Source organism: Lepisosteus platostomus, chromosome 3, assembly GCF_059453375.1.
Source record: "Lepisosteus platostomus isolate fLepPlt1 chromosome 3, fLepPlt1.hap1, whole genome shotgun sequence".
Taxonomy (NCBI): domain Eukaryota; kingdom Metazoa; phylum Chordata; class Actinopteri; order Semionotiformes; family Lepisosteidae; genus Lepisosteus; species Lepisosteus platostomus.
In genome coordinates this window covers 63007937-63032524 of record NC_142613.1, presented here as the reverse complement: position 1 = coordinate 63032524, position 24588 = coordinate 63007937, and the positions used below count along the sequence as shown (strand labels likewise).

At 36.4% G+C, this 24588-nt stretch overlaps 1 protein-coding gene across 2 annotated transcripts; it reads left to right on the top strand.

The window, feature by feature from the left end:
• Positions 1-315: 315 nt before the first annotated feature.
• scara3 (scavenger receptor class A, member 3) lies at positions 316-21991 on the top strand. 2 transcript variants are annotated; one of them, XM_088626361.1, is made up of 7 exons: positions 316-794; positions 12723-12758; positions 13180-13224; positions 16727-16846; positions 17897-17977; positions 18635-19678; positions 20006-21991. In XM_088626361.1, exons 1-7 carry the CDS (start codon positions 788-790, stop codon positions 20452-20454), a joined length of 1782 nt encoding a protein of 593 aa, XP_088482487.1. In that variant the 5' UTR covers positions 316-787; the 3' UTR covers positions 20455-21991. The 2 variants fall into 2 exon arrangements, with proteins under 2 accessions (XP_088482487.1, XP_088482488.1); XM_088626362.1 differs by lacking the exon at positions 316-794 and adding an exon at positions 943-1283.
• Positions 21992-24588: the final 2597 nt, after the last annotated feature.

The window sequence follows — 24588 nt, the reverse complement described above, 5'->3', positions numbered from 1 at the left end:
AGGAGGCCTGGCCAGGATTTGCACAGAAGATGTTTTATTTCTCTGATGGCAGATTAATAACAATTTATAATCTCTGTGTGAAAGATAAGGAAACCAAACCAGAAAACAATTAACAACACAGTCATGAAAGGACTGCAAACCTGTGAAAATACTTATTAAAATTGTGGGAGAGTGCTAGCAAGGGTAACGAGATGTTTTTTGCACATCTGAACATTTGTTAGCAATTAGCCGAATCCAAACTGCTGACTTGCTGCTACACGTGCTCTCTGTGTCGTGGTTCTCTCAGCTGTTGATGGTTACTGTCCAAGGTATTATTTTCCTCCTATGATGTATGAAAGCAGGAGCATGCGGGAGTCAAACAGCCAGTAAAGCACAACCAACACATGTAGCCTGGTTAGAGCTTTCTACGTTTTTATAGAGGAAGTTTATGTGGGCTGTAGATCAAGTGGAGGGTTTGTGGTAAAAAAGAGCATGTGAGCTTCAGAGGAGACACTTTTTCTCTGGGTGTTTGGAAAGAGAGGCAGATACTGTACAACACAAAAGAAATGATTTTGTTTTTGTACTGTTTCCTTAAAGTAACTGATTGTTTTGACACTCCTTCTAGCTATTAATGGATTGTATCTGTGTTACAATTATTACCAGAAGCTGGGTGATCTATTTTTACCTTTTTCTACAGAGGTTTTTATTGCACTAAAGCTGGCTTATTAAAGAAGGAGAACATTTACACAGCCAAACCTAAAAAGAAGTCTTTTTCACATTTTGGTTAAACTCCAGTTGCAGTACAGCTATGAAAGGTAAGTCTCTTGCCTTTTTTCTCTATATTGCCTGCTGTATTTGTTTTCTGAGTGTGAGCCATTCTTCCGCTACAGGAGATGAATATACCTCATTTCACAGCTTGCGCACAAACATGCAGACAGCTCCATTTAAAACCGAAACTCTCAGAGTCCAGGAAAAACTTCAGGTTCGTTGTTCTTGGATTCAAGAAATACTTTTCCTGCTTTTCTTTGAAAGCCATGTATTTCATGACTTTACATTTTTACCAGACAGACATTCGCTTTGGTTTCCTTTAAGGATCTCATGAGGCTCACAGTCAAAATTTAAATTCAAACGCATTTCAGTTAATCAGCAACACATGAAGTGAAACCCTGCGATTCAAAGTGGTCGAAAATGTGACAGTTCCTTTTGGAGTGATTAAAAATCAATAGAGAAATGTCTTCAGATACATTGTTCATGTAAAAGAAGAGGGCACAAGATCCAAAGACATTCAAAGTGAGTGTCTGCAGGTAGGAGAAATGTTTTCTGTCTTTTTTTGCATTCTGTACTGATTGCTATGATGTAAATATATTTCTCTAAGATGAAAACATTCTGAGTTTTTAGTCATCATTATTTCTGGTTACATCACTGCAAAGAAGAAATCTGGAAAAAAGCAGTCTCCATGTACATCCAGTTAGCAGGTGTGAGGATATTACCTAATGCAACAGCAAAAAAGTTAGTTTTAATGGAAAAAGTATTTAATGATTTTGTCAGTACCACTTTTGTTTTTCAAATTAACCTTCATCTGAAAAGGAAACAAAAGTTATTTTTTACCTGCAGTAACAATATAATTACAGACATGTGATTAGTGCCTCTGTTTCTATATTTTACACTAATTTCTTAAATTATATAGGTTAGAAACTGAAAAGAATTCAAATTTAAGGGCTACTTGTTTTTTAAAGAAAAATGGTAAAGGCAAATTCATGTTTTAAATAAGCACAATAGAATTATTTTATATTCCATATACATTTTTCACAGAAGTTGTAGTTTCACATCGCAAATCCTGTGTATTAACTGTGTTGTACAGTACTTACAGAGTAATTATACTTCAATAAGAGTGAAGTTCTGAGATTCATTATGTGGTCACAAAAAAAATAAACCTACTAGTGGTGTAACTGAACAATTATCTCCAAACAAACCAGTGTCAATTAGAGATAAAAATAATTACACAGATAAACCAACATTACTCGAGTTACAGTTCTTAGAAATAGTAAACAGATAACATATGGTGAGGTATCATAACATTGCTCTGTCAGTTAAATAGCTGCAGTGTAATGTTGCTACCAGCCTATATTAATGACTACTCATCTTAAGTATATACTGGATTAGTTTATGTTATGCTTTATCAACAAGCAAGATAGGTAACTTCAAATTCTATAACTCTGATAACTTCTACATTTTTAACAAACTCATATACTCTCTGTATGAAGTATCATCATAGTATTGAAAAGAATAGTGAAAGCAAGTTGAGGTTTATCATAGTTGAATAGTATATGGATGTTTTTGGAAAGGAAAACAAAGTGGTTATTATGCAAAATAATTGTTCATATTTAATATAATACAGTTTAAATAGATTACACTACAATTATTCAAGAGCTGAATTTAACAAGAAATAACATTATCCACGCTGTAGTTGAGCCACCTGACCACATTCCAAGAAAAATCTCTGTGGCTTAGTTAAACTTTTTAAATAACTGTCCTTACAGTTCTTAATTTTGAACAAAAGCACACATTCCATTGTAACTGTATGTAAACAGATGTCACTTTGATCTGAAGAACCTACTTCTATATATATTTCTATATATAAAGCTGCTCAGGTTTCCCTGTTTCTCCCACTGTGTAGTGCATGTGATCTGTATGTTTTGTTGTTAAGTGCTATAATCCATTGTGAATCAAGTCAATATTAAATAAAAACTTACAAAGGGAAAATCAAATAAGGAATAATCTTCACAGCCATGGTTCATATAAAGTTGGACTTTCAGTTCTGATGTCTTGGACTTTCAAGCCAATCTTTTTGCATTATAATACTATCTAATAATACTAATCTCGTGATGCTACTATCTGAAAATACGAATAGTAAGTTTAATGCTATTTAAATGTATGCCACCTTTTTTTTACCCCCAGAATAAAACAGTATTACACTTTTGAAGACTAGGCTCAAGCTTTTGAGTGGAAATTGTGTGCCACGCTTGTGTCTCTCAAAGGACTCAGAGAGGTCAGTTCCAAACATTAAACAGACCATGAGGTTGCTGACTCATGATGGAATTTTCTTGCTGGTTTCACGTTCTGTATTATTCAGGGTTTAAAATAATAACCTTGCAAAGCAGTTTCCAGACGTGCCATATAGCCTTTGAGACAAAGAATAGGGTCAAGTTGGGAAGACAATACAGGAATTTCTACTTTTTTTGCACTGTGTATTCTCATTTCACTTCTTATAATTAAAACTGTAGCTAAATGGAGAAAACAAGCTGACAGGGGCAGCAGCCCTAGAATTTCAGTGACTGCCTATGTTTCTTATGGTAATACTCCTGATCATCTAATGAGACCCATTAGGAGAAAAAGAAACATTTATCTTTTGGGAGTCTGGAACAAGTTATCCAGCTATGCTGTCAAAGCTGATACCACAGGTAATTTCAAGACAAAGATGGATCCTCAGATCTTCACATCAATGAGCCCACTAGCAACCAAATGGGCTAAATGGCTCAACGGTCTTCTCTCATTTGTAATCATTCTTATGTTCTTAAGCAAATTGGAGAGTAAAGCAGAGCTGCTCAAAAGGTCATGCTTCCTATCCACTCCATTGCAGTGCTTTATTGCAAATAGCACCTCAATTGTTATTTTAATCGTAATCAAAGAACCAGCTGAGGACCTGTCACAGTTCAGTGCTAAAAGTGAATTGGAAGGGCTATTGTTTAAGAAGTCCCGAGTTAATCAGTGTATTTTCTGAGAGATGTGTCCATTACACCTCTACATCTGAGTGTCAGAGCAAACTGCAGCTCTTACTGACTTGGGTTGTGATAGATAAAGTATTATAAGGAGCTTTGCAAATGAGAAGAGGTTCCCATCCAGCTCATTTGGATGCTAGCTGCTGATTGATTGGATGCAATGCAGCCTTTTTTTCAAGATTCAGCTTGAGGAGATTTCCCATTCAGTTAGCAGCTTCCCCCATACTTTCCATTTGTTATGTTTATGTTGATTTTGAAGAAGCTTGTAGGGTTAACTTTGTTATTGTTATTGTCTTTGAGGAGTTTGAAAACTTGAATCAATGGGAATCTTCCCTATTCAAGAGTAGAAGGATTATGTTCCTTCATACTGTCACATGTTCAGAAATATACCAATTGCTCTTCTTCAGACTGACACAAGACTGACATTATCCTTTCTGCAGTATAGTGACTATAAGTGTACACAGTATCCACAATTAGTGCATTGTGCATTTCTAACACAATATCCCCTGATTTAGATTATCTGGTTTAGGCTGCTTCAAGTTGTCTATAATTATAATAATCTTAGTTTCAAGTGTTGCTTAACTTTATAACACAGCAAATACTTATACCAGCATATGAGATCATACTATACTTAGATGGAAACCCAGGTTATACAGAATGTGGTGATGGCGGACCAGGAGTTGGCACAGTTCCCTCGTGACTTGAATTTGTAAGCCAACACCATATGGTGGTGACAGGAGACACCTATAGAACGAGCTGTCCTTTCAATGAGACATAACCAAAGTCCTGACTACAGAATCACTGAAACGTATTGCTAGTGAGACCATAACTTTCAGTGCTCCTCATGACAGTAAATATTTCATGGAGCTTACTGCTCACTTACAAATGAAACAAGGAAACAAGTTACATTTATTCAGAATATTCCATTTTGAAGAGTCAAATGGAGCATTTTCATCTTAATTCTATTTTAGAATTCCTAAAAGAAGCACTTTTTCCCAGAGGGGTGAGTCGCAAATCAGTGAGGAAAGATACCAAATGAAAAATGAGAGGGGTGAGGGCGATAGTCAGAATTATCTGATTTTGAGTGACATCAGTTATTTACAGCTTCTTCAATGAAAGGGCATTTTGTCTGACAACTTGAAACGATTCGATGTAGACACTGGCAGTGCTAACCTCTCAACCTTTCTTAATGAGTATATGTATGAAAGATGAATTACACAGCTGTGTACTTGTACAGCCCTGCTAAGGTGATGAGAATGGCATCTGTAATTTACCTTAGGAGGTTCTTGTATGGATGCAATTACAATCATCGGGCTAGTTTAAAGCAGAGCCAAAACCTCACTGGAAAAATAACTGCAAGCTTTAAAGTGCTTATATGGACGTCTGAGCAGAGCTCTGACCTTGTTTTCATAGGTGTTAAGGTCCTGTAAAACAGATGGAAAATGAGACACATGAACTGTTTTCCTGCAAGTCTTCAGAGGTGTACAGGTTGTTTCATAATGAAACAAAATGAAACATCTTGGCTTTATTCCTGCTCCACCCACAATTTCTGTTTTTAGATGTTTTTTGACCTCTTGCAGCGTGACGTTTATAGAAGTAGAAGATGATTCTTTCATCTTGTTCTTTCAGTAATTATTGTTTATGTATGAATTAATTCAATAAGTAGCAAGAGCAATGTAGAAAAGCTGGTTAAGTTTGTTAAAATAAATTATTTTTAAAGCAAACTAAAGAGGAGGTTCTCTATAATACACATCAAAACAAAATGAGTGAACACATAGTTTTGTAATGAATCACCGTGTGTCTAAATGTTGCATTAACTACAACTGTTGCCATCTGTACTTCATCACAACAGAGCAGCCAGAAGGCCACCAACTGAAATATTTGCTTTATTACCTACTTTTCTATTCTATATGCTAACTGACTCTTGCAGTGATAACATAAAACATCAAGCTTCTTCAGGCTAAATTTACTAAACTGTCTTTTCCCTTTATAATTACACTGTGTGGCTTTGCAATTGTCCACATTATTACTGTGCACTTACAAAGGAAACAAGTTACATTTATTCAGAACAGAACTTTGTTTCATTTATAATAATGCAGAACATTTATTCAGAACAGAAAGCATTGTGCTTTCCCTGTACGCTTTCAGCTGATAAAAGTTTAGAATATACGTTTGCTGGACAAATGCTCAGCACAAATCAGAATTCTAAGCTACACCAAACAAACAACAGTTTAAGATGCACTGTACTTAATCACACAGAAAGAATGGATGTGCCATAACTATATAAATATAAAAAAGGAAAGCAAAATGTACAACCTTTTCATTAGAGCTAAAAATATCTGACATGTTTCTGGCTGAGCCGCCATAGATCAAGAAATCATTTGGGCATTTTAAACAAGGAAGGAAGGCATACTGTGAGAGGCATGCACACTGTGCTTTCACCCTGAGGCCTGATGACCAGCATGGTGCTTTATTTAATAATGAACCTGCATGAACTTGCCTAATGCTTTGTGGCTGTTCTCTGCTTTCACAAAATTAGAAAACCAGCAAAACGATATAACCTTCTAATGTGGAATGCAATTACAATCATTACCTTGTAGATCCTGTTCCATAATTCCTTTTCACAACGCTGAAGATCATTTATATGTGGTCCAATGTGAAACTGGATAAATGTATGTAAAGGCTAGCATAGTTAGGATAGAAAGAAGGATAGTTAGAAGATCACAAAAAGTAGGTCCTGTTAGCCATAATAGCCACTAATAATAGGACATTTAATTTTAAAGGTTATGTTTACAAACATAGCATGACTACAGTGTATCATGATTCACATGATTTTCATGTCAAGGAATCTCAGATTTGGAAACTAAATATACAACTGTGCCAAAACAATGACATTTCTAATATATGTTCTGCAAGCATATAAGGTGAAAATGTATTTTAAAATATCTTGATGTTCCTTGTAAACCAATGTAATGCTTTCGTAAAACAGAATTTTTCACCTGTGTTATTAGTTTATTGCCAATCTGAAATGTTTAACAAGGAAGTAATAATCTATATTTTTAAGGATTAACAATGAATATTTTAACACATTCTTTATGTGACTTTTTACTGTAGAGTTTATAAACATGTGGACAAACTATTAAATATGAACAGGTTATGAAGTGCAATATATGAAGAAAAATACAAGAAAATATAGTCATATTAATTGCTTAAAGTTTCACAATACAAATATATTTTACCTATAGAAAAAACCTGAAACTATGTATGTCAGGCAGTCCAGAGCTAATGAAAAACTGTAGACATCTCACAATTTGTCCAAATCATTAATCATTAATTATTAAGGACTTGTGTTAACCAGTTTTCTCAGGGTGTGATGATAGTATGCTAACTCTTTTCAAGGGCATTTTGCTTGTGGAGAGCTGAACTGGAATTAAAATGACATAATTAACAAATTGTAAATAATCAACTACAATTAAACAGAATAAAACGAATATTTCTTAGTATAAAAACAATTTATGGATTATAAGGGTTTGTGCACTACTCCTTTAAAGAAAACAAAAGGCATTGAAACTAATGACAGAAGAGAACATAGAAAAAAAATGTAATGTCTGGCAGCAAATATGATTTAACACAATATAATAAGAATTCCACCAGTGAAGTCATTTAATTTGCAATAGACGTTAAGTCATATGTGAATTGACTTGTGACTGTTGAAGAATGTTGTAATCTAAGGTGTTACTAATTTATTCTCCTGCCAAAACCTAAAATTAGCAACAGATCTAGAAAGCATCAAGAGTTTTAAAAGGTCAAAACTTTCATCCTGAAAACATTTTTGAATGGATGTTCTTTGTTTTGTCACTTTTAACATTGTGAAAAACAGTACTGCTCAAACCCCTAAAATGTTTTAGATGTCCAGTTCAAGCAAGGTTTTATTTTCCAAGACTGCTGTGGATTATTAATCATTTCCAATTTAAATTCAATCTCTATTTTGAGCTACAGTATTGCATAAAAAAGTTTTATTTTCATTTTATATACAGTAAATACTTTCCACACATATTAGACTTATCACAGTGTGAATCTCATGGATGCTCTGTGATGATAATGATAACTTAATTTATTTCAGCTTTAGGGAACTGCTGTCCCACCACAAAGTAGATCGGGTATAGAAGTGAAAGATTATTTCCAATTGTTGAATAAAGTGGGAGATTTAGATAGGTCAGATTGTGTAAAGTAGCATAGAGGGGAATTTAGCCTTTGACACTGAGATTAACACCTCTACTCTTACAAAATGTGTCAAGAGATTTTTGATGACCAGATAGTCAGAATGTTGTTTTAAAGTGTAATCTGAAGGACAATACCAGCTCCAGTGCAGCGTCCCCACTCACCATGCTGGGGCATTGGTCTTCCGGAATTCTGGACAAGAGGTCAGACTATCAAAGCCATAAGAATTGTAAAAACCATTTACCCAACCCATTTTTCTAGGTTTTTATTTATAAGTACTTTTTACGAATGTCTGAGCATTTCCCCTTGCAGGTTGTGTTTTACAATGTGTCGATAAAAGTAAAGTAAGTTCTGACTTAATGTGCCTTGATTTCAGGCTGTTGGGCCAAACATTGGAATGTGTGTGTAGACTTTCTGGTGGCGCTGTATATACACAATAACTGCAGAAGAGCTTGAGCTAAGACATAGATGAAAGGGATGTAATGGTAGTTACAGTACTGCTTTCTCCTGTGTTAGATGACAGTGTTACTGCATATGTTCAAGTTGAATATAAGTGTCCTAAAATGCAAGTTGAAGTGAAATAGTTAGAGTCAAATAACTAAATAAGGTACTTCCTAGATTTAGACAGTTCTAAATGGGATTCAATGTAAGCCACTCTCCAGAGCATAGAAGTGTTACGCCACGCCCCTGGAGGACTCGGCATCCCACCTCGCATTCCCGCACGGTTCACAATTAGCCTTTTACACTAGCTTATTTAATGCTGCTTCACACTCTCACCTGTGCTCAGTATTAGGTTTTCCAGGTTAGAGCTACCCCATCTTCCTGCCATTAGTTACGTCTTGGTTTTTGGCTTCCTGACCCTGGTTTGTTCTCCGACCACGTCTCCTGGTTTTGTTTCGGTACTTTGATTATTGTTCTGGCTCCGCTTCTGATTTTGTACTTTTGCATCGGTTTGTTTTCCTTCCGCTTTCCGACCTCGGACTGTTTAATCGACTACGCCTCTGAAGTTCGTCCTGATTATTCTGCATAGGGTCCTCATTTATATTCTGTAACAAGAAGCTGACAAATGAGAGGTGCTCTTCACTGCCAGGCCACGCTTCAAGCTTAGAGTAGACAGACATGCGAAGGAGGAACTGCATGTAATTGGGCTGAATGTAACAGGGTAAGCGGTCTGATTCTCCTCTGCTCAAAAATTCTACAGGTACAGCATTTAAAACCAAGAAAAGAAGGCACTTCTTAACTAAAGGCTTGTTAGGGTGTGGAAAAAATTGCTATGCTGTTGAAGCCAATACCCTGGCTTCTTGCAAGAAACAGAGGAACAGAGGAATGAGATACATGGTTCAGTTACCTGCTAACAATCACATGACTAGGTGGGAACGGCCTGCTATAGTCTGTAACCTTTCTTGTGTCCTAAATCCAGAGAAAGTCTGCCAGCGTGGCCATGCTGTTTTGTTCATAGACATCCTTGGCTCCAGGGAGTGTTCTTATACTGTGTTCCATCTGTCTTGGTGGCACTGTAGTGAAGAATTAAAGAGGGGAATGGAATTTGGGGCCGTTACAAAAACATGTTGAAGACTTAGTGTAAAAATAAAAAATGTCTGTTTTGTCACTTTTAAGTGGGGTACCAGGATGCTCAGAGTGGCTTCAGTCAAACCTGTATTTATTCCCCAAGGCTTGACATATAACTTCTGTCATTTTTATCATGGTAGAACACGTTTCAAATTTTTAGGCTTCTAAGCTTTCAAGACATTGTTTGTTTTTCATAATCAGAATCATTTTAACTTTGTTTTGAAGGGAAGGACTCCATTTAGAAGGAAGGGTTCCATTTGGACATAAATTCATGAACTCTGAATTCATGAGTCATCTATATGTATTGAAAGCAATGCCATTTTTATTCTGATTTGGATACTGTTTTTCTGCAAAAAATAAATTGGAAAGTAGCATTAGTAATAACGGCACAGAATTAAAACCACATGTGATGGAAGCAATACAGAGAAATAAATGGGAGTGGGAGGGTTGGTGGTTTTCAGAATTCTAAATGGCTCAAAAGTAACATCCAAGATGCAATTAAAAAATAATAAAGCCACATTGTACATTTTTATATTCTGATAAAACATAGAAATGGGTAAAATAAGGCAAACTCTTTTTAACAAAAATATTTTAAAATATATTCAACTGTTAACTTGGAAAATGGAACAATAGAGGCAAATCGATTTCGTCACTGCAGCCATAAAAATCATATCATATCAGCATAGTCACTTTCTCTTCTCTTCACGGCTGATTAAATGAGCCTCTCTTTTTCTCTTTTCTTTTTCATTTTTAGTCTGTGAATTAATTTTCTTAGTGCTACATTCTTATCTGTTGTTTTTTAATTATTCTTTCTTGAGAAGTAAATTAAACAAGCATTGAAATAATGGTAAAAGAATGTGGCAGAATTCCCTCCATCCAGTTCCTAATCTGCTCTGCAGGTGCAGCTCAGCCTGGCAAAAACAGGCAGGAGGCAGGATACTGCCTGGACAGCGTGCCAGTCCACTCCAGCCCATGTCTTAAAAACAACAGAAGAAGTAAACACAGAAACTGGATCGAGAGAGCAGCAACTTTACAGCCATTCTATTCCACTGGATTTTCCCTTAACATATATATAAGATATGAAACCTATGAGCTACTGGACACTGTTACATCCAACTAGGGTCTTTCCCACTAGATACATACCATTGAGGACTCGAATGCACTTGGAATAGGACATACATGTAAAAAGATGGCTTTCATAAAATAACTAATCCTTAAAAGGTGTGTTTGCCCCCAAGATGTATGATGAACAGAAGACAACCTTTATTCATCAATAGAAATACATCCAAAGTGAATAAATGATGGTCTCTATCTGGAGAAGTTATTTAAAAACAAATTCCACAAATATGAAAAACACAGCTCCTTTCTCTACATTTAGTCTGACATCCATCAATGTCTGTAACTCTGTTTTGAGCTACAGTACCTTTCCTTCCTTATCTCTGTTCCTTCCTACAGTACCTTTCATTCCTTATCTGTGTTCTTTACAGTCTGTCTTTTCAAAGACAATGTCAGTGACTTGGGCAATTCTTAGAGCAACTGAAGCCTGCAAAGTTGTCAAGGAATCTGGTCTGTACAGTACATGTTTGGGCCAATTATGTAGTTCGATACCCTTGATATGAATCTTCACAATGATGTCCAAGCAGTAACCAACCTGTGCATACATACTAAATCCATCCTTGCATTTTCTAACCTCTGCCTCCAATTCAGGCTCGGGGGAGAACCAGAGCCTAACCCAGCAAGCAATGGGTGCAAGGCAAGATACACCCTGCATGGAACTCCAGTCCATTACAAGGTAGACACACACACTCACACCTAGGGCCAATTATTCTACCAGTATGTTTATGGACTGTGGAAGGAAACCGGAGCACATGCAGAAAACCCACACAAATATGGGGGAACATACAAGGTCCAGAAAGATAGCACCCCAGGAATTGATCCAAGGGTCCCAGTGCTGCACAGCAGCAACATTAAGCACTGTGTCACCCTATACTACACACGACACAAAAATATTCTAAAAAAACTTGATGATTAGAACTGAAAAGTTCATCTGACCACATATAAAAAACATTCTCTGTATTGCACAACTTTCCTGCAAAAGGCTGGGTTCAAAACGAGGGCAAGAAAAGAGCACTGAATTTGTAATCCAATTTATTTTTTTTATCCTGTGCCTACAAAAATATTTTATATCTTAAGAGTCATCCTTCCTGTGTTGAATAGTGTTTTGGATAATCAAACACAAGCACATGAGAAAAGTTACAAAAGAGAGAAGGCCTATCAGCACATCTGACTCACATTTCTGTAAACATAGCTTGGATTTTGGCCCATTTAATTAATAACATTTCTAGTATTTCAGTAAACAAATTTATTTACTGCCAATCAATGTATGATGAGTTCAGTTCTCCCTGCCCTTGTTGGGATCTGATTTCGTCACTTGTGGGTTCCAAGCATTCAAAGTTCCTTTAGACAGCTGACAAATCCACCTCATGAAAAGACTAGGTATTCACCCATGGGAGAATTCTACACCACAGCATGCTGCTTGGTCATCAAATTTTAGATGACTCCTCTCATCTACTCTTTTTAGAATATACTCTCCTATCTTCTGAAAGGAGGTACCTCCCAGACCACAGATCTCCTGTATAAAGACTAACTTTACTTCCTTCATACCTAAAAACATTTAGTTGTTGAACAATGAAAAGTTTGTTTGCAGATAGGGATCTCGTTTTTTATATCGTGGTTGTTTTCAGACTCTTCACAAGCTAACTGTCCGTTTTTTAATCTTATGGTTCTGATTGAGCAATCTTGTTAAATGTTATTATGTATCTTGGTATTGTACTGTTTTTGTATTGTATTATTATTGTACTTGCTATATCTTTATGAGCAAGGCAAATTCCCTTTGGGGCTAATTAAATCCAATTCAACTCTACACCTTCTCTGCCAGGATTCAGTCACAATCTCTGGCAGGCCCAGAGCCACACAGCACTGCTCTATAGACAGCACAGAATTCCACTCTGTCACAAGACTGGGCCCTCTACTGTGGCAGAGTTCTACTCTGTTTAGGTTCCAGAGAGGGGTGATGTCACTTCTGTAACTCACTCACAAACGCTTACTTAATGCTGAAGTATTTTGAAGTCAGTGAAAACATCTTTATTAACATAGTGTCTTTGTTTCCACCAGAAAGACAACACAGTTATGAAAATCAACTCTTTAAAGGTGAGCAAAGATTTCTTAAAGTTCTAGCTGGTATTTTTACATAATTTTAGGGTTTACGTATAGGATACGGTCAAATTGTGGGATTTCACTGAAATGCTTATGGTTTAGTTTGGGTTAACACTCCAGTCCCCTCTATTTCTCTGTAATCTTTTAAAAAATAATTGTCATTGTTGACTTGTGTCAGCTTTGACTGAAAACTAGCCTACACAATCTAATCTACTGTTGAACTACTTTAACTACATTGGCTACAATATCTACATTATTCCGTTTTCCAACAGAGGGACTGGAATGAAAGTACTGCATATTTTGACAGTAAAACAGGTGAAACAAACAGAACATGTACTGGATTTATGGCATTGGGTGCTGTTTCTTTAGATTCTCATTGATGAACTAACAGATGTGGTTAATCTGTTTTTTTCAGAGGAGGATCTAACTGGAGAAGAGGAAGAAATGCAGTCATCTAGAGGTCTGCAAGCTTTTACAGTCTTACTAATCAGGAGCTTTTGTCATCATACTGTACTTGCATTTAATAATGTTATGAATGTCTTGCACTGTTCTTATTTAATTCAATATTAATCTGAAAAATTTTACTTTACCATATTGTGCCAGAATCTGGTACTTTCTCCTGTTTGTGGTGGACAGTTAAAAATATGGTACTGCTTCATTTTGTGATGTTATATGATACAAAATTTGTTTAATAATTTGTTTAAGTTGACAAAGATCGAAGTTTAGGTAAAAGTCATGTCTGTCCACAGAGATAACATAAAACTGTCTCTCCTCCTGACAACAGATATGGGTTTCTCAGGTTGGCAGTTGTGTTGTTCCATGTATACTAGTGTCCAATAGAGTTGATAGAATGTACTTTATCAGATTAACTGGTGACCCAAAATTTAAACCCAGCTCTGTGAAGGTTTGACTTGAACCACATTGAACTCATGAACCTCATGACCCCTCCTTCCTCCAGCGGATAGTGGTACACTTAGAAACATTAGGGTCTGAAAGTATTAACCTCCACAAAAAATATGCCATGACTCATGTGCTTCAGAAAAAATTGGACATTTAATTTTTTGGGGGGTATTCATTGAGTGAAGATCTGTAATGTAACCTATAGCTGCTAATAAAATTCAATTAAAATGAATCCTCTTACTTCTCCTATAAAGGCTGTGACTGAGCCACAGTTTAAATGGGATTTTTGCCAATCCATCTGGGGAAATACCATTAACTTCTCAATAACTACCAATTTAATTTTTAATATATTTCAATTCCCGTATTTGCATGGAAGTTGGATTCCATCTGTGCCTGGAATCTTGCATATTCTGAATAGGTACCCGTGTGATATAAACAAAGGATTCTGAATATCTCTAGCAATGTTCTGTGTAGCAAGATATTGAATACATGAGCTCATATTTGATTCTCATATTCAAGTTACTGCTGGAATACTGATCTATATTGACATTGTTGTGTGGAACACTCATTTTTGTGTTCCTTTTATTCAATTGGATCTTTATACAAAATGTAAAATTAAATATTGTTACATAAAAGATTAGGTGATCAATGCTAAGATGGCAATACAATTTCTAGAAATTTAGTATTTGACATCTTCCAGATATTTTCAAGTTTAAATGAAACAATATTGCTGTTAGTAGCATATGCCATAAGATAATTAAATACACTCGTGGGATGTATTTCCAATTCTTCACAATCATAACAAAATATGTCTTTGATGATTGCATGCGTCTGCATATTAACTATGCAGCTTTGAATGAAATATCATCCATCCATCATTTTTCAATAACAGCGTTGTGGTGACCCACAGCCTAACCCAGCAAACAGTGGGTGCAAGGCAGGATACACACTGGACAGGATACTAAATCCACTGCAGGACACCTGCACATATAAAGGACGATTAACCTAGACATCATGTTTGTGGACTTTTGGGAGAAATCACAGTAGCCATAGATAGACCATTACAACCATGGGGAGAAACTGCTGGCTCCACACTGAAGGTGGCCCAGGTGGGACTGACTGGACCAAAGAACCAGAAGGCACAAGAAGAAACATCATCTAGATGTAAATTGTGGTTTTAATATTGAAATAGCTTTTCCAACAGTCATGTGAAGGAAGGTAATCAGAATAACTGCTGAACCACAAACTGGTGTATTCTAAATACTCTATTTACAAATTAAGTGATTGAGAGTATGTTTTCTGTTTATTTCTGCATTGTTCATCTATGCTCTCCTGGAATCTTCAGAATTGTCTTTAACACTGAACGTTTTAAATATTATTGGAATTGTTTTAAAATTCTTAACCGAATTGCTCAAATATGTCTCTGTGAGGAAACGGGAAAGAAGAAACAGAATGAGAAGGCAACTGAGGGAATCTTTATAAGTATTTTGAAACCTCTGCTCCTGGCTATTTTCTACTTCCAAAACAAGCTTTAAAAATGTACAGCCAAACCCAAAAATAAGAAAACTGTCTTATCTGGTTTCATTTTCTTTAAGAAAATAAATACACTTTGCAAATTTTGATTTAGGTTGAGGTAACCTATATTCACTGCAATATAACTGCCATGGCTGCTCCTCAAAGGACTGAACTACTGTAACACATGGCAGAGGTTTAGGACTTGTTTATTGAGTTTTCCAAAATAAACACACTGTTGCTCACAAACCCATTTACTTTAGCTTCTTTAAAGTACACTGAGACATGCTGAACCTCTGCCATCATCTAGTACAGGTTTGTTCAGTCCTGCCAAGAAACCAGGTACAAGAAGGAATCGGGATGTGGTACTTGTGGAACAGATCATCTGGGTTTCCAATGTGAAAACGAAGACACACTCTAACCTCAAACCTAGGGCTACTTTTCCCAGAAGTCAATTAACCTACCAGTATGAACACAGGGAGAACATACAAACTCCACCAAGATAACATGCCAGATATTTTCAGATCTACACATCAATAGCATTTTCACCTTTAATAGAAGACAGCAAAATATTCAGTAACCATTTGTAATTGTACACAGAAAGTAAAAACAGAGAAAGTGACGTGCTTATAATTTGTGGCATTGTTTCTATCGACGCAATTTCTCCATTTTAATGATTCTCAATTGTGTCTGTGTCTTTTGAAGAGCACTAACCTCTTCAAAACACCTTAGTTTCTTTATGGGTGCTTAACAATCGAAGGTTTTGATGCAAGTCTTTTAGCGCTGTTGCTTCTGTTTTGCCCAGAATCCTCAGAATACATATCTGTCCATCACCTAACTTTCCTTTGTGTGCTTCGTTTCAACATTCCTAGAATCTGGAAACAGCTTTACTGGAAGAAAAAAGCTGGAGAAGAAGCATCAAGATGAAAAACTAATTTGCTGCTTTGAAGAAACAAAAAAACATAATTCGTTGGCGTCTATAAGATATTTTTCAATATTTGCTATGTCTTTCCCAACCCTTTGACTAGATCTCGTCCCTGTCAGAATTAATTGTGGATTGTTTTAAATTATTATCCACAATCTCGTATCACAGATAAAGAAAAAATATTAGAAATACACAACCACATTGATTGGGAAATCCAGTTAATATAAAAATGATACATCAGCACTGCCCATTGCAGTTTACAATGTCATTCCATGGTAATCCTATATTCCAAAATAGCATCCTCATAATGCCACACTCAGTGTGCCTCTAGTACAAGAAAAAAAGTGATATATTCTGACATTTTGATGCATTGGAGCATCCCTGCACACACAGGGACTGCAGATTGGGGTAGTTAATGTTTGATTTTCTACATGATTTCTCCTTTAGATGTTTTGACGTAGTAGATACAATTTAGGCACCTTTTAAAAGATCAATCAGAAAACCCTTACCCAGTTATTTCAATAACACAGAATTTGATAAATTACCAAATTAAATTACCAAATTTGTGAAGCTATGTATTTAACACTCATTATAAAACTGCACTCTGTATTTACTGTATTTCCAGGGAGATCCAGGAGTGGCTGTATAAAATGCCAGCAAACACGATCTCTCCAGCTGGCTGTCAAAGTGTTATATGGCTTCTTTGCTTTCCTTATAATAGCTGTTGCTGTTCTTGCATCATTAGGTAAGTTTATTTTACACTAATCCATATTAGTGTTTAAACTCTTCATCTCATAATGCTTTAAAAGTGGCACCAAATTGAAATGAATCATACACACATACTGTAAAGCCTTTGCATCATGCATATCAAATTATTTATATGGACAAAACTGGTATTTTTGTGAAGTTCTACATATGTCAGCTGTTGAGGTGCAGGTTATTTTGATACTTTATTCCTATATTCCTATATTGTTGTTGCTAGTTTCAGTAAGGTTGTTGCTCATACCCTTCAGTATATTCCCTATGCATATTGTATTGTACTGTATATTATTCCTAATAATGACTAAATTCTATGGGTTTCAATAAACTGTCTGAACAAAAGGGCTTTGTTTTCACAGCAAAACTGACACTGTATTTTATGCATTAAATACCTACTTGTTGATCTGAATTATTTTACAGGGAATTACTTGTGAAACTTCCAAGGTCATAACAATTGGATGCTATATTGTGTTTGGCAGTTATTTTTATATTCTATATCATGTAATTATATAATTTGTTTATAGAAATATTCAGACTGTAAGTACCTTTACAGGGACAAGGGTTTTCATTGAGAATTTTCAAATGATATTCTTTTCACAACCAAGCAATGATTAAGCGACACATACCTCCTGACAATCCAAGACATGGAAGTTTCACATGCTTTGATGCCTCAGATTAAAATTGGAGCTTTGTTTCTTTTATGACCCAACATAAAATCCATAGTTCACACTGTCAGAAGATGTTTTTTTCCAGAATCAGTGATACAATATTGGATGCTTAGATTGAAGATAAAGTTAAAAATATTGGAAAGGTTCTGCTGTTTCAAATTATATTAGTTTGAAATGGACATTTTAAAGGTAGTTGTGTGAGGGTGAGACAGTGAAATCTCCTTAATCTTCTGTCATCCCCACCATACATTACAATAAGTGCATGAGCAAATGAATCATGGATGAATGAACTGCATAAGACGTCATATTACAGAGTGTATACTCCCACCTTTTTGATCAAATGCTCAAACTCTTTGTCATATTTTCAGTATTCAGAAAAGTTGATTCCTTATCTCAAGAAGAATCTTTTTATAACAAAAAGATTGCCAAAGTCCAGGAAAGTATCCAAGGTGAGATGTTTTTTTGACAGTTGAAACTTAATGCAGCTGAATACATGCACCTCAATAAAAGAAGTTAAATTAGCAGACCCATTAAATGAAAGAAAGGTTGGCTGAGTACTTTTCCTGAACAATAGTCAAATACTCTTGCTTCATACCATCTTCCTGAGAGGCCGTCTGTCAAAAAAGATATTAAAAGACAAGTCCTCACATCAACAGTGCCTTAAGTTTAATTGTTTCTGCAATATTTGTTCTCATACTTCGAACTCACATCAAAGTTTTTAGACCAGGTCTTTGATTTGAGATTGGCCTACACATTGAAAGCTAGAAACAAAAATCTGATTACATTTGTAACCCCATGGTTTTACAGTGACCTCACAGAGGTTTAATTGTACCATACCACACAATATAAGGTACATAGATGACCAATTGAAGAGAAAACATAAAGAAATTGCATTTCCACATTGATTTTTCTATATCTGATGAATATAAAAATTAGTATTTATATCAATTGATTTTGTGGTGGCAGCTTCTCATGCTGTACTGCATATAAGGCTTTGTGTGTTATTATTCTTGTTTGCTCGGAATACCTTTCATTGTTCTGTTCTAATGTAAAACTACTACACAATGGATTCAATTTTTATTTGTGTTGAAATTTGTTTATTTCAGACCTCACCTCCACAAACAATTGCACTGCTTGGTTTGATGTCGTCCACTTTCGCCAAGAGATTGGCAAGCTAAAAAAAGAGTTTGAAGACATTCAAAAAATGATTTTGGATCAAGAACAGACATTAGACCAAGCATCCAAAACACAGCAGAGTCTTACTTACTCAAACAGCCGAATAGTTCGTGACCTACAGAATTATTCCATTGCTATTAAGATGATCAATCAGTCCTTAGAGAGGTATTTAGATCAGGTGAATGGCTGGCAGATAGTTATAAATGAGACAGAAGTAGCCATGAAATCTTTTGCTCAAGATCATTACGACGTTAAAGCTACACTTCAGCAAGTGAACTCTACGGTTGCACTTAGTTCTCTGTGGATAAATGCCATTCAGAGGAAAGCAGATGAAGAAACACTGGTTTTACATAAAATGACAGCAGAGTGGCAGAATTACAGCAAAGTTTTGGGAGCTATGCGATATAATTCAAGCACAACCAGCCAACTTGTGAGAAGCATTCAGACCAGTATCTCAGCCATATACCAGAGACTAAGCATGAGCTCAGAAACAGTGCATGACATGACCTTACATGTCATGAATCTGCAAATGCAGCTCGACAATGTTACCTCCTTCATGGATGAGCACGAGGAGAACATGCAAGACCTCCATTACCATTCAAAGTACTATGAAAACAGAACCAATGAAAGGTTCGAAACCCTGGAGGCACGAATGAACTCTCTGGAAAAGGAAATTGACACGATCTCAGACAGCATCAATGCCACAGTCAATCATGTGCAAAGCATGTACAAATACATTAATATAGAAAGCACGTCTTGCCACTCCAAGATGGGTAGCCACACAGAAGAGCTACAGAACCTGAACAACACAGTTCTGCTTCTTCTGCACTTATCAGACATACTTAGACAGCAGTACATGCTCTTAAGTGTGAGGTTGGATTTAGATGTGAGGAACCTCTCCATGATCATGGAAGAAATGAAGCTTGTCGACACCAAGCACGGTCAGCTAATTAAGAACTTCACAATTCTGAAAGGTAGGATTCATAGCAACTTGTGTTATGTAGTCTAGATAAAGGTTAGATCCTACGTGGAGCCTAAAAAGGAATAGGAATCACGTAAAATGTGAAATTTTATTTAAATACAATACGTTAGAAGCACATTTTGTGTAGACTTGATCTCTCATTCTGTGCACAAAATCTATGCCTGTAGTGATATATGACTATTTTTTGTGAGAGGGGTGAATGTGAACAGCAAAAATACTTTAGACCTTTTTAAGTAGCCTAAAGTATTTCTTGTGCAGTAAGTGGATAAGTATTTTGCTTTTGGTCTGCACAACTAACTGTACCTGAAACCTTTTGCAGGTGCGCCCGGGCCTCCAGGTCCCAAAGGAAACAAAGGTGAAGTGGGACCTAGGGGACCTGTTGGACTCACAGGCAACAAGGGGGACAAGGGGTCTTTGGGGATCCCTGGGCCCCGCGGTGAAAAGGGTTTCATGGGGCCAAAGGGAGACCCAGGAGAACCGGGCACTGCGGGGCTGAATGGAAGCCCAGGCCTTAAAGGAGCTAAAGGATCTTTGGGTCCACCAGGAGCCAAAGGAGAAAGAGGACTGAAGGGTGACATGGGGCCAATGGGCCAGGATGGGGCACCTGGCCCCCAGGGGCCTGCAGGAATTCAGGGAGCAGCTGGCCTCCCAGGAATACATGGGTTCCAGGGCATTAAAGGAAAGTCTGGTCCTCCTGGCCCACATGGACCTCCTGGGCCCCCCGGGCCGCCTGGACCGTCCTCTGGGCCACATCTCCATCTTCGCTGAGCAAATGCACACTTTCTGAACTTCAAACATGGGCAAGTTTGGCTCTTTAACCACGGAAATGTCAGAGATATTTGCTTTTTATGCAGCTCTGTGCATCTCATTTAGATCCTGTATTAGCAGCTCCTATTTGAGGTCTAATGGTAACACATGAATATTATCTATAAGAAAGTTTGAGTGTAGAAGCTCTGTTACTGTGTTTATTTTACTGAGTACTGTACACAGGGTGAATTACCTGAAACAGATACAGGTACTGAAAAATATCTTCTGCACAAGTATAGAGAACAAATACTACAGTATATGAGATAATTAAGCAATGATAAAAGGAACAAATCTCACTCCGAATCCTATGTGGGTTTTAGTGTATGGGCTTGGTTTCATGCAAACAATTTATTTAACTGGTGAGTGACCAGTTTGAAGAAGAATGGCACAGGTATTTTAGTTGGTATCTTCATCTCTTATAAAGATAATTACTGATTATTTCATTTACCTACATCCAAAGCGTGCCACCTTTAAATACAGTATGTAACACAATTCACACCTCAGCACTAACAGTTTGGAAGGAAATATCAATTTTCCCATAAAAGTATGTATATGTATGGATTTGTGATACATAGGAATCCATAAATGACAGAGTACTTACATAATAACAGTTTTAGTGAGATACAGCTTATGTTTAGTAATACAATTTTAATAAATGCAGTATTTGTCTTAGGAAATGACTTTAACTATACAATGGCACTTTAGCATTTTAGCAGAAATGTATAGCATGTAAGAAAACATCTGGGTGCATTTGTCCATTTGCTGTCTCATTTATGACAGATGTTGTGATATTGACTTATGCACATTGACTTACATGCACATTGAATCATTCAGAGCAGGTACTCTGAAATAAATGAACCAATTGAGGTACAAATCTATATTTTCTGTTTTGGTCAGAAAAATGTAGACTTAAAAACTTTAAATGTTTACTATACACATTACAAATTACAATGTGGATTCATTTTGACTGCAGATATTCAGGTATGTTGCAAGTATGGAAGACTATTACAGAATTATTTTTTAATGTAAACAAAAATGCTTATAGACTTGATTCACAATTTTTGAAAGACAACTCTCATAAGTTGTATGTTTGAGATTGGAAAAGCAACCTAAAACATGAAAGTAGCTGTCGTTGTAACCAAAACGTATTGGATCTGAAAATTAAAGTACCTAATGAGATAAGGTACACCTAGTGGGACGTGAAATATATAATTTCCTTGCAAAGTTAAAATTTTAGTACTTTCATGTGCTTAGATTTTATGCTTCAGTATGTGTCAGAGTAGTTCTATTTTATAATCCATAAGAGGTCCATAAGAATTACAGCATTGTTTCTGATTCTTTTACCAAGGGAGTGCTTGGTACTGCCATGGTTTTTGCACCTAATCAAGATTTTATCCTGTATTTTTTATACATTTTATTTTTGCAGCTGTTGTGCAAGTACAATAATAATTGTTTTATATATTGTTTAAAAAATAAAGAATGTAAAACTTCAACATAACATTAATTCATTTTTTACACTGTATAAATACAAACCACTGAATACAAAAAAAAATACAATGTGAACAATTTTTCTGCACCCGAGCAAAAATTGTAGCATTACTGTTCCTGAATCAATCTCTAGGTGTGTGGCCAGGAAAGACATAAAGGAGTATCCTGTGCTGACTGACTGAAAATTGTCACAGAGGCATTGATAAATTCATTGCAATTGAAATCTTCAGGATCAACAGTGACCCATGGAAAGCAAATGGAAACTAAGGAAAAATGCCTTCATAGCTGAGAGCTGCAAGTACAGAACACCTTTTAATTTGTGCTTGTGGGAGTTTGGAACAAGATACCCAGCAAAGATGTTGAAGCTAATAAGTTTGCTTCTTTCATGAACTTTGAAATTGTGTAGCTGCTAGCTACCAAATGAGGTATATGCTAAATGGCCTCCTTTAGTTTATAACCCTCCTTATCTTTTATGTCCATCTCAAAGGATGAAATGTGACCACTACCAAAGCAGTAGAAGCTCCACACAAACAATATCAAGAGAAGACTTCATCCAATGATGATAGGGATTAGGGTGTGGAGTCACCCAATGTAGTGCCATCATCTTTTTTTATAGGTGCAGTCACGCTATTCAATTCAATTAAATTCGAAATACTGTGTTCATCCCCAGGGAGGTGATTAAAGCAGCATGTGGCGTAACATACAACACACAACAATAAACAAAGTACATATAGAAATAAAAACCGTGAACAGACCATAGAAGTGATGGAGTTTTTGTAGAGGGGGCTCTGTTCGGTAGACATCATATTGATAGTACTTCTTTACAGTCATCTTTTGTCAGCCAACCAGATATTTTTTTAAGGATGGTTAAAGATTAGAATAATTTAGCAAAAGTGACTACACATAGAACATTCCTACTTGAAGTGAGCCTGGTTTCATTTTACTAGCTTCATATCATCTACAGGGGGTCAAAGACACTCTGTATAAAAAATGAAGTAGAAGGATTCTGTAGAACATTTGGAAGTGGGATTTTTATTATAACAAATGTCATTTCTGGAAAAGGCCACATCTGCAATGTTTAAGTACCGATTCCAAGTAGCAGCTGCTGCTGCTAAGGGATTGTGTGTAGTCTGTTTTCATAGCCACTTGATCCCCAGAGGTGATAAAGTGAGGCTGACCAGGAAGCCTTTGGCTGTGTCCCATAAAATGTAGGGGTTGTCAGCTCAACCGTAATTCAATTTTCTCTGCAACATCTCTCTTAGTAATAGTGAGGTATGAAAATACCAGTGGGACGTACGCAAGGATTTATCAGTGAAAATAATTCTCTTATTTTCTAATCCATCCTAGATGGGGAGGTACTCTCTTCAGATGCCATGACCTCTTCTGTCTTTTGTACCAGGGTGGTTTTAATTTTTTGGATTAGAGCTGTTGGAGATGAACTCTTTTACCATCTTTCAGCTTCTGTAAGATAATACACTTAAAAGATAGTAAACATTTCACTCCTGCAGGGAGCTTGTTTATTATCAAATGGAGCATGGCACCCAGAAATATAGAGAAAAGAGTTTGGAGATGAAGGAGCCGTGTTTGAGTCCGATAGTTGACCCATTAGTGAAGTTACTGTACTGCATGCTAGAATACTAACACATTCTGGAGGGCATCAATAATTCAGGAGTCTCTACCAGAATTTTTTTAAATCAAATTCAAAAATATTAAGTAGAGAGGTTTCTCCTGACATTTTTCCTGTTCGGCTGTAAAAATCCTGTCAGATATGCTTCTTAAGGATCTGAACCCACACTGAAATTCTAGTAGAATTCTTCAGCAGGAGGAATTAAATGGTTCACAGGGCTTTTTGCAATGATCTTACATAAAATGGACAGTGGCGAGATCTCTATGTAATTTACACAGTAGAATTTGTCTCCCATCTTTAAGGCATGGCGTTCTTGAAATCAATCCAGATTACCTCTTCTTTTAAGATCTGTATAATAATACATGGAGATGTAATGTTAGTTCCTGTCCACCATGTTTAAAATTGTCAGTGGGAATTCTATCACCTTCTGCTACTTTGTTCTTTTTTTATTAATGACGGGTTTTCCGTTTTATTTAGACATGCACCCTGAATGCACATCCTCCTAATCTTCACTCGTTCCCATAGATACTTTGTTCCTGTGCTGAAATAATGGGAGTTGAAATAATCCTATTTGTGTCATCTCCCATGTAGCTTCTCTTGTTAAAGACAGAGAAGATTCCTTTCAGGAATCTCAGACTTTTAGAACAAGCCGTGTTGCTCATTGAATAGATTGAGAAGTAGAAGTTAGTTTTTGTTAAATTGATTCAGATACTTTCATTTCGTGATCTGTGACGATAACAGTATTGTAAAATTGGAGGACTACACATTGTACATATACAATTAACACCATAAGGACTATGACCATAAGGTATAGTTGACAAGGCTACAGAGGAAGATTTGTAAGGCCAGGAGCCACAAGATGTTTCTCTTCATAAAGACACTAACCTTATAGATAGCGAGGTGCTGGAGGGACATTGAAGGCCTTCTGGAGACAGAAGATGGCCGTTACAGAAAGTGGTGCCATTCCATTGCTCCAGGAG

What these genes read in the sequence shown, in the direction of transcription:
- scara3 (XM_088626361.1), top strand. An exon ending in TGAAAATCAACTCTTTAAAG is followed by an intron (nt 12,759 to 13,179) that starts GTGAGCAAAGAT and finishes TGTTTTTTTCAG; the next exon opens with AGGAGGATCTAACTGGAGAA. An exon ending in GAACTTCACAATTCTGAAAG is followed by an intron (nt 19,679 to 20,005) that starts GTAGGATTCATA and finishes AACCTTTTGCAG; the next exon opens with GTGCGCCCGGGCCTCCAGGT.